The 13,730-nt window shown below is 35.7% G+C and overlaps 1 protein-coding gene across 2 annotated transcripts in view; it reads right to left on the bottom strand.

Moving 5' to 3' along the window:
- Positions 1 to 1,274: 1,274 nt before the first annotated feature.
- BMPR1A (bone morphogenetic protein receptor type 1A) overlaps positions 1,275 to 13,730 on the bottom strand; it is a 142,085-nt gene continuing 129,629 nt past the window's right edge. For both annotated transcript variants that reach the window (XM_043926331.1, XM_043926330.1), the window contains exons 9-13: positions 11,864 to 12,056; positions 8,363 to 8,660; positions 6,347 to 6,522; positions 5,205 to 5,335; positions 1,275 to 5,117 (exon numbers count right to left, since the gene is read on the bottom strand). In XM_043926331.1, coding sequence (XP_043782266.1) covers positions 4,992 to 5,117; positions 5,205 to 5,335; positions 6,347 to 6,522; positions 8,363 to 8,660; positions 11,864 to 12,056 — 924 coding nt within the window. In that variant the 3' untranslated portion in view covers positions 1,275 to 4,991. The remainder of the gene's footprint in view (positions 5,118 to 5,204; positions 5,336 to 6,346; positions 6,523 to 8,362; positions 8,661 to 11,863; positions 12,057 to 13,730) is intronic.

Genomic DNA, 13,730 nt, shown 5'->3' with positions numbered 1-13,730 from the left:
GGAAAAAAGCTGGCATGTACTTGATAGGCCCCAGAAATCCCTGATTCTTCTTTATCAAGCTGCACAACATGCTATTATTTCAAGAAACTGTCTTACATTGACACTAAATGAGGATAAGGAGTCTATAATAGGGTATCTCCCAACATATATATATTTTTTGTGGGGGGAGACATCAACTAGTCCCACATCTCTTATGAGGATTTAACATGTTCAAATGCCGAAGAAAAGGCATCACAAGGCACACCGACTGAATTTACACACAGCTGAAAACAGCTCTGGTAGGTGGTGAGCCCAAGCGCAGGAGGGAAAATGTTGTTGCTACAGGAGAGAAGGAAAGCTCCCTTTACTTCCCTGAAGTTTAAGCTTTAAAAAAACCATCTGCTGCAGCAGGAACACTAAGGTCAGATAAATGGACTCCACTACTCTTAAAAGAAGCTAGTTTCAGGCAAGAAATCAGGCACTCTATTAGCAGAAAGAGAAAAAACTTGCAAGAAATTACCTGGCTAGGTAGTGACATGAGCACTCTTACACTGCTCTTGGAGAGTGTAAATGAGAAACCTTTTTGGACAGCAAGGTAGTGGTATTTATCAAGAATCTCAGATTTTTTTTTCATCTTGAAGAACTTTTGAAAGTTCACATCCATTGTTTCCACTTTTAAGAGTGTAACCTAAGAAAATAAGTATATGAAGATTTATATACAAGGATGTTCAATACATTGATTATATTTTCTCAAACAATGAAAATAACCCAAATATTCAACAGGGAATTATAAAAACAAATTGTTCCATCTACTTAGTGGAATGCTATGTCAATTTTTAAAAAAATTACATTTTCAATTGATATGTAACCACGCACTGTGACTTTAACATTGTAAGAAATATGCAGCAACAAAAAAGATTGAAAAGAAACAACCAAATGTAAGTAGTGGCACTATCTGGCAATAGGATTTTGCATGATTTCATTTGTTTCTTTATTCTTTCCTAGGTTTTCTAAAATTTCTATAATGTGTACCTATTTTTAGAATTAGAAAATAAATTTTAAGGAAAATAACCCTCAGCTATAATAGGCTTGTAATTTATCTTATAATTTATCTACATAAAGGAAAGAGTGTGTGGTCACTTACCTGCCTGTGTCCCATACTGGGTTTCTGGTAGATTAAATGCACATCTCAGGGACATCAGTATGTACGCTAACTTATTTGTTATTTCACCAGACACGTGGCTTCTGACACACAATATAGTCAAAGTAGAGTTTCACAAAACACATCACTAAAGTATACTAAAATAAGGTTATTTACTTAAAAATGATACATTGGATGTAATCTATATATAGAACAAAGCAATCAATGGTAAACTGAATAAGGCACCTTTTAAACCAGATGCTGTACAAAATACATTTAGTGTATTACATATCAAAGATGAATCTATATTTTTGGTGTTTTACAATTGCATAATAAAACTGCCTGTTTTTAACCCTTTTCAGTGTTTATGTACAACTTTCCTAATTAAGCTATAATGATACTTTCATTTTATACAATATATACTACATTTTAGTTTTTAAAATGGGCAAGGACAACAGTCACTAAATGGGCTTAAATAATTCCACTGAAAGCATAGTACAGAGCACAAGCTAAAATTACAATATATTTAATCCTTTGCAAAAGCAGTATTCACATACTTTCCTTATGGGACAATCCTGACATGTAACTTCATGTGATGCTGCCCTAGATTTAATTTGATTTTTATGAATATGTCAACTCTCTCTGCAATTTTCACTGTGACTCTCATAACAGCACTGAGGCAAGAAGATAAACTGCTACATTACTATTTTAACATCTGACCCAAGCAAACAATAAATATTACCACTTTTAAACAGTACAAGAGCTGCAACAGTTTTTTAAAAAATTAATTCATATTTCTGCTGTTGAAATTATCTTAGATATTTAGAAACATTTCAAAACAACATGAAACACAGGTAATTTAATTTATAAAATCTTGCTTGGAATAAATTATTCAAATTTGATCTTGGGCCAACTTAGAGATGCATGACTCTTTAAACACTGAATTCCATTTTTGTTCTAAACAAAAGCAAAGCATCTGGGGGAAAATAGGTACCAAATATTTTTTTATATAGTGAATAAATTAAAAATCTGGCACATTCTAGGAAAACATAATTTTCAAGAACCTTAAATCACTTTCTAAGGTCAAAAACACTCTTGAAATTGGAAAGGCAATATAAAATGGTGATTGCAGTATCTTTTATGAAAACAATTCCAGAAAAACCAGATTCAAATTTTATGCTTCAGAAACTTGTCCAATAAGAAACACAGGGAAAGCTTAGAATAGACACACTGAAGTCAATCCTAGTGTGCCTTTGATTCTAGAGATGTTTACCAGCAGAAAGAGAATTCATAAGGAGACTTTTCTTTGAGGGAAGATTAAGCTTTGTTGTATTCAGGTAGCTTTGGTTTTTTGTTTGTTTTTATGTTTTACTAAAAGGGATGAGAGACAGAAGCCACAAATTTTTAAGATGCTAAGTTGTAAGCAGGACCAAATAATGACTTCAAGGGTTTTACAAGTTATCTATGGTGCTATGAAATCCTTCCTCTTTTACTCTTTAAATATGAAGTCAGAAACTTAAGAATAAGAGTAAAAGAGGAGAGAAAAAAATAGGTTTCCTGCAGCTGTTTTGTAGGCTTCAGAATTTCAAATATGACATCATTTGCTCTTTAAAGACCATTAATATTAAAAAACATCTTTTGTTAGAAAATACTTTTATTGAACAAGTTTCTATAGTTAGTCCTTGATGTCATTTTTAATAGATCAATTTAATTAAAAAATTATAATGGTCATATATTACCTGGAATTTTTGCTTCCACATAATATTTAACAATTCTAAGAATAGTTTGCCTTTCTTTACATTTTCCTTTATTAGGATGACAAATTATTTTCAAGATTTATAGCTATCAAATAAAAAATAAATCAAGGTTAACTTTAACTATATCAGAGCTCATAATTATTCTTAAATTACATGGCAAGTTAGATTAAAACATCTATATTTCTCAGTATAGTGATGGGGACAACATTCTCAAAGAGCAAGTTATTAGGTACTATCAATATATAAATTTACTTATCTTGATGAACACTCCAAACTTTAGTTATGTTAGATGGCAAACTATTAAACTTGGTCAAAACTGTCAAAGCAAATTTCAAATTTGTGAAATTTGACCAATATATCGAGTTTCATCCTTAAATGTCAATCACATTTTTGGTAATGGACAGATACGGGCTCTGATTCCTCCGCTTTGAAGTTTTTTTTTACTATGTTGTTATGATAATCACATTTATTTTATGCAGTATTCAAGAAAATCCTCACTTTATGCATCCATGAACTGTTTGTTCAGAGTAAGACAGTAATATTTAAAAGGCATTACAGAAATATAATTTTAATAAGTAGATCAGAGTTACTCCTTGGGAAAACAAGGCATCCATGAAATATGTATTATATTCAAATATGTTACTGAATAAGAGCTGTATGGTATAGATACAGGTACTGACTAGATATTGAACTTTTTGCCTGACCCTTCACTGTTTTCACAAACTTATGAAACTGAAATCATAAAACTAAAAATTTTAAATGATTTAAGTGTCTAAAATAGTTGATGACAAATGTGTATTAACTTGTGAGACAGAAATTTCTAATTTGAGGATCCTTTCATAAACAGAACTGAGATGATGGCATCTTAATGAAAGTCTATACCTAAACTTAAAGTCCTAGATTTGATATACTGTTTTGAATTAATTGTGAAGATTTCACATGCAGTTTCTACTTTATATATTTTTCTGATGATCTTTTAATGTTTTTCCCTTAAGGATGGGATATGAGGTACACATGAGCTGGTTTCTATAGTATTAATGTATGTACATGTATAAAATATGGTTGTAAAGGAGCACGTATTTTGCAAGTAAAGCATATTACACACAAAATATAAATAACTTCCCTTTTAAAAGTTACTGAGAATAAAGAATACAGAACATGGTTATAGGCACTTACATTGCTATCAAATTCATTAATTAGTATTCACTTCAATAAGAAGTGTTTTCTTTAGAAGGTTTCATGGCATTGGAAGTTCCAACTTTGGACAGGATGCTTTTCATGACAGTAATAACAATTAACAAAAAAAAAAGTTTGTGGTGGGAGGAAAACAGTCCAAATTTACATACACTTTTAACTCCTTTTGGCCTTTATATTAACTTTAATGTTAAAAAATAAAGTTGGTGGAGAAGCTAGCTCACTTGCAAGGTAAATGGCTTTTATGCGATTGGCAAATCTCGGTCAGATAATGCATTTTTAAAGCACAAAACCCACAGCCACCAATATCTTCCTGTGCATTCACAAATTATTTTCTTCTAATTCAAATGGCAGCAGAGGAACTCTGGTATGCACGTATGTACACAGACACACACACACCATCATCAAGGCATGACAAACTATCATAAACTAAGCAGTACTGTATCCCAAACAGACCATAATCCATAGGCTGTTTACAAAGGCAGAATACAAATAGATTAAATTTTTTTCAGGTAGAAGGCAAACGTGTATATTTCTCCATCTCTGCTGAATTCATTTATCTTCTCAAGGCTTTCACAGAAAGCACCATTTTATGAACAGGTAATTCAGTACCCAGAGTTTGACTGGAGACTTATTAATTAGGATTGAAGTCTTGATGCAGTTCATAGAAATCCAATAAAAAAAAGGCATCAAAAACCACATTTAAAATAAAGTTGTCCATATATAAAGAATGAAGTGTTTAGAAGTTCCCAGCTTGTATTCTACAGAGTACTGAAAGGTTTAATATTAGCAGCCTGTGAAGGTGTAGTGAGGAGAGTCTGAGAACCAAGTTAACATCCTCATTCTATTCTAATTCCACCCATTCCTTGGGTGAAAACAGTTCTTGCAGTCTAGAATTTCTCCTCACGATTTTTTATCTGTCAAATCTTTACATCTTGGGATTCAACCATCTTAGCAAGTGTCTTCTTGATTCTCAGAGCTGTAAGTCTGGAGGCTGGATTGTGAGCCCAGCATTCTGACATTAGCTTCAAAACTGCTCGTAGACACTGAAAAGTAAAGAGAATGTCATGAGTGGGTAAGTGTCTTTGGCAACACTCAGCAATCACTTCCTGAGAGGACTGAATCCCACTTACTTCATCACTGTTCCATCGATTAGACACAATTGGCCGCAAACGTTTAACACACACAACCTCACGCATATCTTCGTATGATGGATCATTGGGTACCATGTTATAATATGGCAACTGGTACTCTTCTACTATTCCTGCAGTGAGTGAGAAAACAGTGGGCACAAAAATGGTGGCTGGAAAAAATACATCAATCCGTTCAGCACTTCTTACTGAACTAAGGAACTATGATTCCCCCCATAAAGAAGAAAAGATAACTGAGTAGATGATTCACGTTTAATAGTAAATTTATGTTTTACTCTCCTTTTAAAATATCTGATTATTTTCTATATCCCCACCATAGTTGTCCATATTGAACATACCAATATCCCTTAAAATAAGCAAAGTGAACCATTCAACCTAAATTTTTAGTCTTATTTTTTATGTACACAGTTGCTTCTACTAATAAATGAGGTTTTTTCTTTGTTTTGTTTTTTTCTGCAGTAGAAAGACAACATATATGTAGAAATGAGTTAATAAAGCAGACCCGAAATTGCTATCTGTATAAAAGGCCTGCTTGCAAGATTGGCACTTAGCTGCTATCTGGGAACTTGCCTGGTAAACAGCTCTCTTTACTCATATAAATGAAAAGGGTGGCCTTTGTACCTAGACTATTTGTGCAAACAATATAATTTATGCTGACCACCTGCTTTCTTTCTAGAAGTTTGGAATTTTGATACATGCCAGGCAGAGGATGCCCATGTGACCAGTCTCCAAAAAAACCTCTGGGTACTAAATCTCTAATGAACTTCCCTAGATGACAATATTTCACATTTTTACAGTTCACTGCTGGGGAATTAAGCACATCCTGAGTGACTCCACTGGGAAAGGACTTTCAGAAGCTTCTGCCCCATTTCCTCTCAACTTTTGCCCCACGTGCCTTTTTTTCTCCCTTCGCTGATTCTGATGTGTATCCTTTCAGTGTAACAAATCTTTGCTATGAAGACAACTGTACCCTGAATCCCGAGAGTCCTAATGCAATTACAGAACCAGAGAGTGATCCTGGAGATCCCTGACACAGATGACATCTAGATTATACAACTGGAGCTGTTATTTTCTGAATGATGAGTATACAGACATAACCAGAGACATGCTACCTAAACTCCTACCTCCTGTGATACAACGACGAGCCATTTCCCAAATGATCAAGCCAAAGCTATAGATGTCAGCCATTATGTAGGGCTGGAAATGGTTTTTATTCAGGCTTTCATCTAGCACTTCTGGAGCCATGTAGCGTTTGGTACCCACCCTAGTATTCAAAGGTACATCAACTTCATTTGTGTCACTGAAACAGAAGATAGAAAACGTCCAGGTTGAGGGAAAAGAAGAAAATCGTTTCTCCTCTATTTTCGCTGCATTGTGTAACAGTCAGAATTTCTCTCTCTATGTGTATGTGTGTTTGTATACACAACTAAATAAAATGAAAATCTATCTAATGAGTCTACATTTCCTTATCAGTCAGTAATCCTTGGGGCTAGATGTATTTTGAAATTTAACATCTTTCAGATTTTAAAAAAGTGTTATACTCTTTAAATATATGCTATATATTATATAACATCTCCAGCAGGGTCTGGAGCAGTACTGAATTAAAACCATTACTAAGTCCATAGCAAAAAACTAAGTATGAATATTCATAGTTAACTGAATAAATAAAGACAGTAAATACCTCAAATCAGTTCAGGCCAAGTTTTGTCACCAAGTAAGTTCTGTGTCTCTCTAAGGAAGAGAACAGTACTGAATATAAAATGTGGTAGATAATTATGTCCTAGGACAAGTGAATGTGAAAATTGAGAGGCATCATTTGCTTTTTTCATTCTCATGTGATCCTTTGTGATTTAGGATTACATTTTTTTTCTTTATGGGTCCAACCAACTTAGTTCTATTGTGAGTCATGTTTACATAATCATATTGCAATATTTATCTTTGTTTTTTTTTTTTTTAATTTTGGGAGTATATTTTAGAGTTTGAAGACATGAATGACTTTTTTTTTAGGTTCCCAGATCTGTTAAGATTTTGGAAACTATTCTGAAATGGACATCAATATAAGGTACTTTATATTTTCTTAAATGGCATCTGATGAATACTTGAGCCAATAAAAACTCCCCTGATAGAAAAAAACAATAGGATAGAAAACTGTAATAATGACAGAAGAAGATTAACTTTTTTGATGTTTGCTTTATTACGGACTTTAATTTTATGGCCTGACATCAATTTTGAAATGTGAAATGGCTGCTGTCCTCTAGAGTTATAACATTAAAACAATTTCAATGGTTTCCTAAAAATGTGATATTCTCATTGTTTAAAAATATTGACAATATCAAGTAGGGATGAAGCAATGGCATACATAAATCTTGTTTATGGGAGTATAAACTGATGCACATTTTCTAAAGGGAAAACCTATTAATATAGTTTAATATATACATACTCTCTGTCTAGCCCCGTCTGCAGAAATCCATTATGAGGAAATACTTTTACAAGTACTCTGGAATATTATATATTGATAAAATACAATATTCATTGAAGTACTTTTTAAATAATAGAACTGGAGGCAACTTTAATGTCCATCAGTTGGGTCATAGATGGGATAAATTATAGTAATCTATAAAATGGGAAACTTTCCATACTGCTGTTAAAAAGAGTAAAGATCTATATAAACTGAAGTAGATGTCTAAGACAATAAAAAGTAGGAAATCAAGAATTATGTAGAATAGGATGCAATTTTTGTAAAAAACAAAAACCACAATGAGAACAAAACACTAAGACAAACCTCCCCCCAGAATCCTAATTTATAATTACATAAGCACAAATACATGCTTGGAGGGCCTCCCTGGTGGCTCAGATGGTAAAGACTCTGCCTGCAATGCGGGAGACCCAGGTTCAATCCCTGGGTTGGGAAGATCCCCCAGAGAATGGAATAGCAACCCACTTCAATATTCTTGTCTGGAGAATTCCATGGACAGAGGAGCCTGGCGGGCTACAGTCCATGGGGTCGCAAAAAGTTGGATACAACCGAGTGACTAGCACATTCACTTTACTTTTTTTCACATGTTTGGAGTCCCACTGTCCTGAATACAAATACAAACAGGTAAATATGTTTAGGAGATTAAAATAATTCCAAAACTCACCTGTTGAACTTAACAGCAAGGCCCAGGTCAGCAATACAGCAACTTCCATTTTTCTTGATGAGGATGTTTTTGCTCTTTAGGTCTCGATGAGCAATTGCAGGCTTTCCTTGAGTGCCATAAATTTCTGTGTGGAGATGGCACAGACCACAGGCAGCCGAATAAGCCAACTTAAGCAGGGCTCTGGTGTCTAGTGTAGCACATTTCAGGAAATCATAGAGAGATCCGTTTTCATGGTAGTCAGTAATCAAATAGAGCTGAGTCCAAGAACCTGTACCTTTAATGTCTGCTGCTATAAAACCTGTTCAATTGATGAGTTTAAAAGGTTAGTTATCAGAGGTGGCTAGGAAGAATAAAAGATGCTCATTCAGGATACTGAGAATAACTTGGGTATCATCTATAGATAATATAAATTTAACTTACCTGACAACATCTCTTGAATGTATTACCCAAATTTTTATCTGTCATTTACACATAAGTCTATACTTTTGTAATTAATTTAAATAATCTTAATCATAAAAATGATAATACGATTAAGAAAAAGATCACATATATAATAACGGGAGGGAATGCTGTTAATCTACATGATTCCCTAAGCATCAAGAGCTATGAAGAAGGAATGTGGACACATTAAAAAGTTCAGTTCAGTTCAGTTCAGTCACTAAGTTGTGTCCGACTCTTTGTGACCCCATGGACTGCAGCACTCCAGGTTCCCCTGTCTATTAACAACTCCTGGAGCTTGCTCAAACTCATATCCATCAAGTCAGTGATGCCATCCAACCAACTCATCCTCTGTCATTGCCTTCTCCTTCTGCCTTCAGTCTTTTCCAGCATCAAGGTCTTTTCCAATGAGTCAGTTCTTCGCATCAGGTGGCCAAAGTATTGGTTAACTAAACTATGTTCTATGCTAGCATGTCTCTCCCCTCACCCCCATTTACACAACAGCAAAATAACCCAGGTATGATTTGATCAGTACGGTGCATAAACTCATCTACCTTCCCTGGCTTCTTTCCTTCCCTGGCTTTCTTTTCAGCTACAATTTCCTTGCCCTTTACTTTAGAGTTAAATATTAAGTTCAGTTCAGTTCAGTCACTCAGTCATGTCCGACTCTGCGACCCCATGAATTGCAGCATGCCAGGCCTTCCCGTCCATCACAAACTCCCAGAGTTTGCTCAAACTCATGCCCATCAAGTCGGTAATGCCATCCAGCCATCTCATCCTCTGTCATCCCCTTCTCCTCCTGCCCCCAATCCCTCCCAGCATCAGGGTCTTTTCCAATGAGTCAACTCTTCACATGTGGTGGCCAAAGTACTGGAGTTTCAGCTTCAGCATCAGTCCTTCCAATGAACATCCAGGACTGATCTCCTTAAGGAATGGACTGGTTGGATCTCCTTGCAGTCCAAGGGACTCTCAAAAGTCTTCTCCAACACCACACTTCAAAAGCATCAATTTTTAAGCGCTCAGCTTTCTTCACAATCCAACTCTCACATCCATACATGACCAGTGGAAAAACCATAGCCTTGACCAGATGGACCTTTGTTGGCAAAGTAATGTCTCTGCTTTTCAATATGCTATCTAGGTTGGTCATAACTTTCCTTCCACAGAGTAAGTGTCTTTTAGTTTCATGGCTGCAGTCATCATCTGCAGTGATTTTGGAGCCCCCAAAAATAAAGTCTGACACTGTTTCCACTGTCTCTCCATCTATTTCCCATGAGGTGATGGGACCAGATGCCATGATCTTAGTTTTCTGAATGTTGAGCTTTAAGCCAACTTTTTCACTCTCCTCTTTTACTTTCAACAAGAGGCTTTTTAGTTCCTCTTCACTTTCTGCCGTAACGGTGGTATCATCTGCATATCTGAGGTTATTGATATTTCTCCCAGCCATCTTGATTCCAGCTTGTGCTTCTTCCAGCCCAGCGTTTCTCATGATGTATTCTGCATACAAGTTAAATAAGCAGGGTGACAATATACAGCCTTGACGTACTCCTTTTTCTATTTGGAACCAGTCTGTTGTTCCATGTCCAGTTCTACTATATTCAACTAAGAGTTCGATCCTAACTAAGCTATCACCCACTTGCCCATCAATGCCTCATCACATCTGCCTTTTCAGCCTGGTTCACTGACAAGCAAGTTCACGATACTGGCTTTCTTTCCTTCTCCTTTTATCCTCCCTCTCTTCAGAAGGTCAGAGTGCTGAGTTGAATAATAGCCCTCCCTGCCACAACCAATTCATGCCTACCAGGTCTCTATAAATGCGACCTTATTTGGAGACAGGTCTTTGTAGATATAATCAAGTTCAGGTGAGGTGAATACTAGATTACAGTGGATACCTACTCAATGACTAGTATCCTCACAAGAAGAGGGAAGTTTGGACACAGACACAATGGGGGAAAGGTCACGTGCCAACAAAGACAGATACTGGAGTGTGAAATGCTGAGGACAGTTAGCCGGCAATCACCAGAATCTGGATGAGGCAGGAAGAGTCCTCCCCTAAAGACTTCAGAGAGCCTGGACCTGCCAACACCTTGATTTTAAACGTCTGGCATTCAGAACTCTGGAGAGGATTAAGTTTCTATTGTTTTAAGCCACACGGTTTGTGGTAATCTTCAATAAGCAGTTCTAAGAAAAGTAATACAATTAGCGTAGGAAACTATTAGCAACATGCTATGCACTCTCTAAAGTAAAGGGCAAGGAAATAGTAGCTGAAAAGAAGCCAGGGAAGGTAGATGAGTTTATGCGCCATACTGATCAAATCATGCCCAGGTTATTTTGGTATTGTGTAAATGGGGGTGAGGGGAGAGACCTACTAGCATAGAACATAAATGAGGCTACATCTTACAGAGGTGGGGGGTAATTTCCTTTACAGGAGGCAAAAGTACACATAGTTAAAGTTACCTAGAAAATTGTTTAAATTACCTTTTAGAGACTTTTAAACAAACTGAAGGTCTCTGGCAACTCCTACCACAAGTCTTATAGAAGCCGCTTTTCAAACAGTATTTGCTCACTTCATGTGTCATGTTTTGGTAATTCTCAAGAAACTTCAAACTTTTTCATTATCATTATACTTATTATGGTGATCTATGATCAGTAATCTTTGACGTTACTACTGTAGTTGTTTTGGCATTTTTTAGCAGTAAAGTATTTTTACACTAAGGTATGTACATTGTTTATTAGACATAATGCTACTGCACATTTAGGCTACAGTATGGTATAAACAACTTTTAAATGCACTTGGAAACCAAAATATTTGTGTCATTTGCTTTATTGCTCTATCTGATTTATTGCAGTGGTTTGAAACCCAACTCCAAAATATCTGAGGTATGTATAGAGATTGGCTGGTTGCATTCAGGACTGGGTTGTATTTAAAGTATGTATTCCACTAGGTTTCCTTTAGCCAAATGCACACAGCTGAGCTCACGTATGTTTTCAAGCCCTTGAGCTAGGCTTCCACCAGCATCCCTTTAACTTTGTAGAATATGGAACTAAAATCAAATGTGTACTCACCAAGTATGTTTTCATGGCGCATTAGCACAGTTTGATAGATTTCTGTTTCTCGAAACCAGCTAGCTTCTTCAGTGGTAAAAAACACTTTCACTGCCACTTTCTCACCACGCCATTTACCCATCCACACTTCTCCATATCGGCCTTTACCAACTTGCCGAACCATCTGAATCTGTTTGGCAATAGTTCGCTGAACCTTAATAGGAAAAAGTAAAATGAGAAGTATTAAGGTTGAGAGAATGGTTTAATAGGCCAACCCATCAAAAAGGATGGTACACACTACCAACCAACTCCAATATTAACATTTATGTAGTTGGCCTCTGTATCCATTCTGCATCCTTGTAAATGGAAGGCTGGCTGTAAGGGACCTGAGCATCTCTACATTTTCATATCTTCAAGGGATCCTGGAACCAATCCCTCAGGTAAATCCCGAGGGAAGACTGTACTGTATTCAGAAGAAGATGAAACAATGTACAATATATTCTAAAATCACAAAATATATTCTAAAATCTGTCAGTGTGACAGATTGTTTGCAAAAATGGTCAATATATAATTCCCCTCTAGTACACACAGTCTTTAGTCTCCCTGCCCAGACTCTGGGCTTGGATACATGACTTGCTTTGGGCAAAAGAATAACAGCAAAAGTATTAATAGAACAAGTGAAAAGTCTTTGTGCATTGGGATTTGCCCTTTCTTGCCATTTTAGGGCACTCTGTAACCAAAATGAGCAAAACCATCCCAACCATTGGCCATGTACATAAACTTTACCATTTGGGTCTGGCTGAACAAATTCAGAAAAAGAAATGCCAAGAAGACCCACAGTATCATGAAAAATAAATGTTAGCTGTTTCAAGTCACTGACGTTTGGGGTGGTTTATCATGTCACAAAATCCAAAATGACAGTTAAAAATGTTCAACTCAGTCTGTACGTAAGATCCCACACGATCTGGCCCTTGCCTAACTCTTCTGCCTGATCTTTCACTCTAATCCCCCATGGGCACCCCTCTTATTTATCTTGTTTCAGTTTTTAGAATTCAGTCAAGCTCATTCCTATCTCAGTCTTTTTGTACGTGTAGTTTCCTTAAAAGTATTATTTCTCTCTTAAAAACTTTCATAGCACATATATATTTCTCAGTTGCTGCACTTATCACAATTATAACTATTTGTATATATATTTGTTTGAATTCCATCCCCCACGACTCACAGAACACAGATATTTATATAGGACAATAACTTTAGTACAATACTGCTTTCATCAGTATTTGTTGGATGAAAGATGCACATAAATTGCTACCTTTCATTTTCAGAAACATTTTCAGCCAATCTAAACTAATAAAATGACACTGACACTAAGGTCCAGGCTGGAAACATAGTTAAAATGCACTAGATTTATGAGTATCTAAACTGACTTACTTTATATATCACTTATTACAAGATCCTTTTGTGATTTCTTTTTAGAAAGTTGGAATTATTGAGGTCTAATTTATATATAATAAAATTCACTCTTTTTGAAAACTGTGTGTTGACAAATGTATACAGTCATGTAACCAGAACCAAACATCACAATTAAGATGTCGAGTATTTCTATAATTTAAAAAAGTTTTACTGCTTTAAAGTCAATTCCCTCCCCACCTACCTTCAGTCTTTGGCATCACTGATTTCTTTTCTGTCCCTACAGTTTTGAATATGACATAAATGGAAACATACAATAAGTAGCCTCTGTGTCTAGCTTCTTTCATTCAGCATAAAATACTTTGAAATGTACTTCGTTGCTGTTGCATGTATCAGTAGTTTGTTCCTATTTACTGAAAAGCAGTATCCCACTCTAAGAATGTACTGCAATTTATTCATTTACCAACTGATGGATTTT

This window comes from Cervus elaphus, chromosome 15, assembly GCF_910594005.1.
Source record: "Cervus elaphus chromosome 15, mCerEla1.1, whole genome shotgun sequence".
Classification (NCBI taxonomy): domain Eukaryota; kingdom Metazoa; phylum Chordata; class Mammalia; order Artiodactyla; family Cervidae; genus Cervus; species Cervus elaphus.
This window is presented reverse-complemented; position numbering and strand designations above follow the sequence as displayed.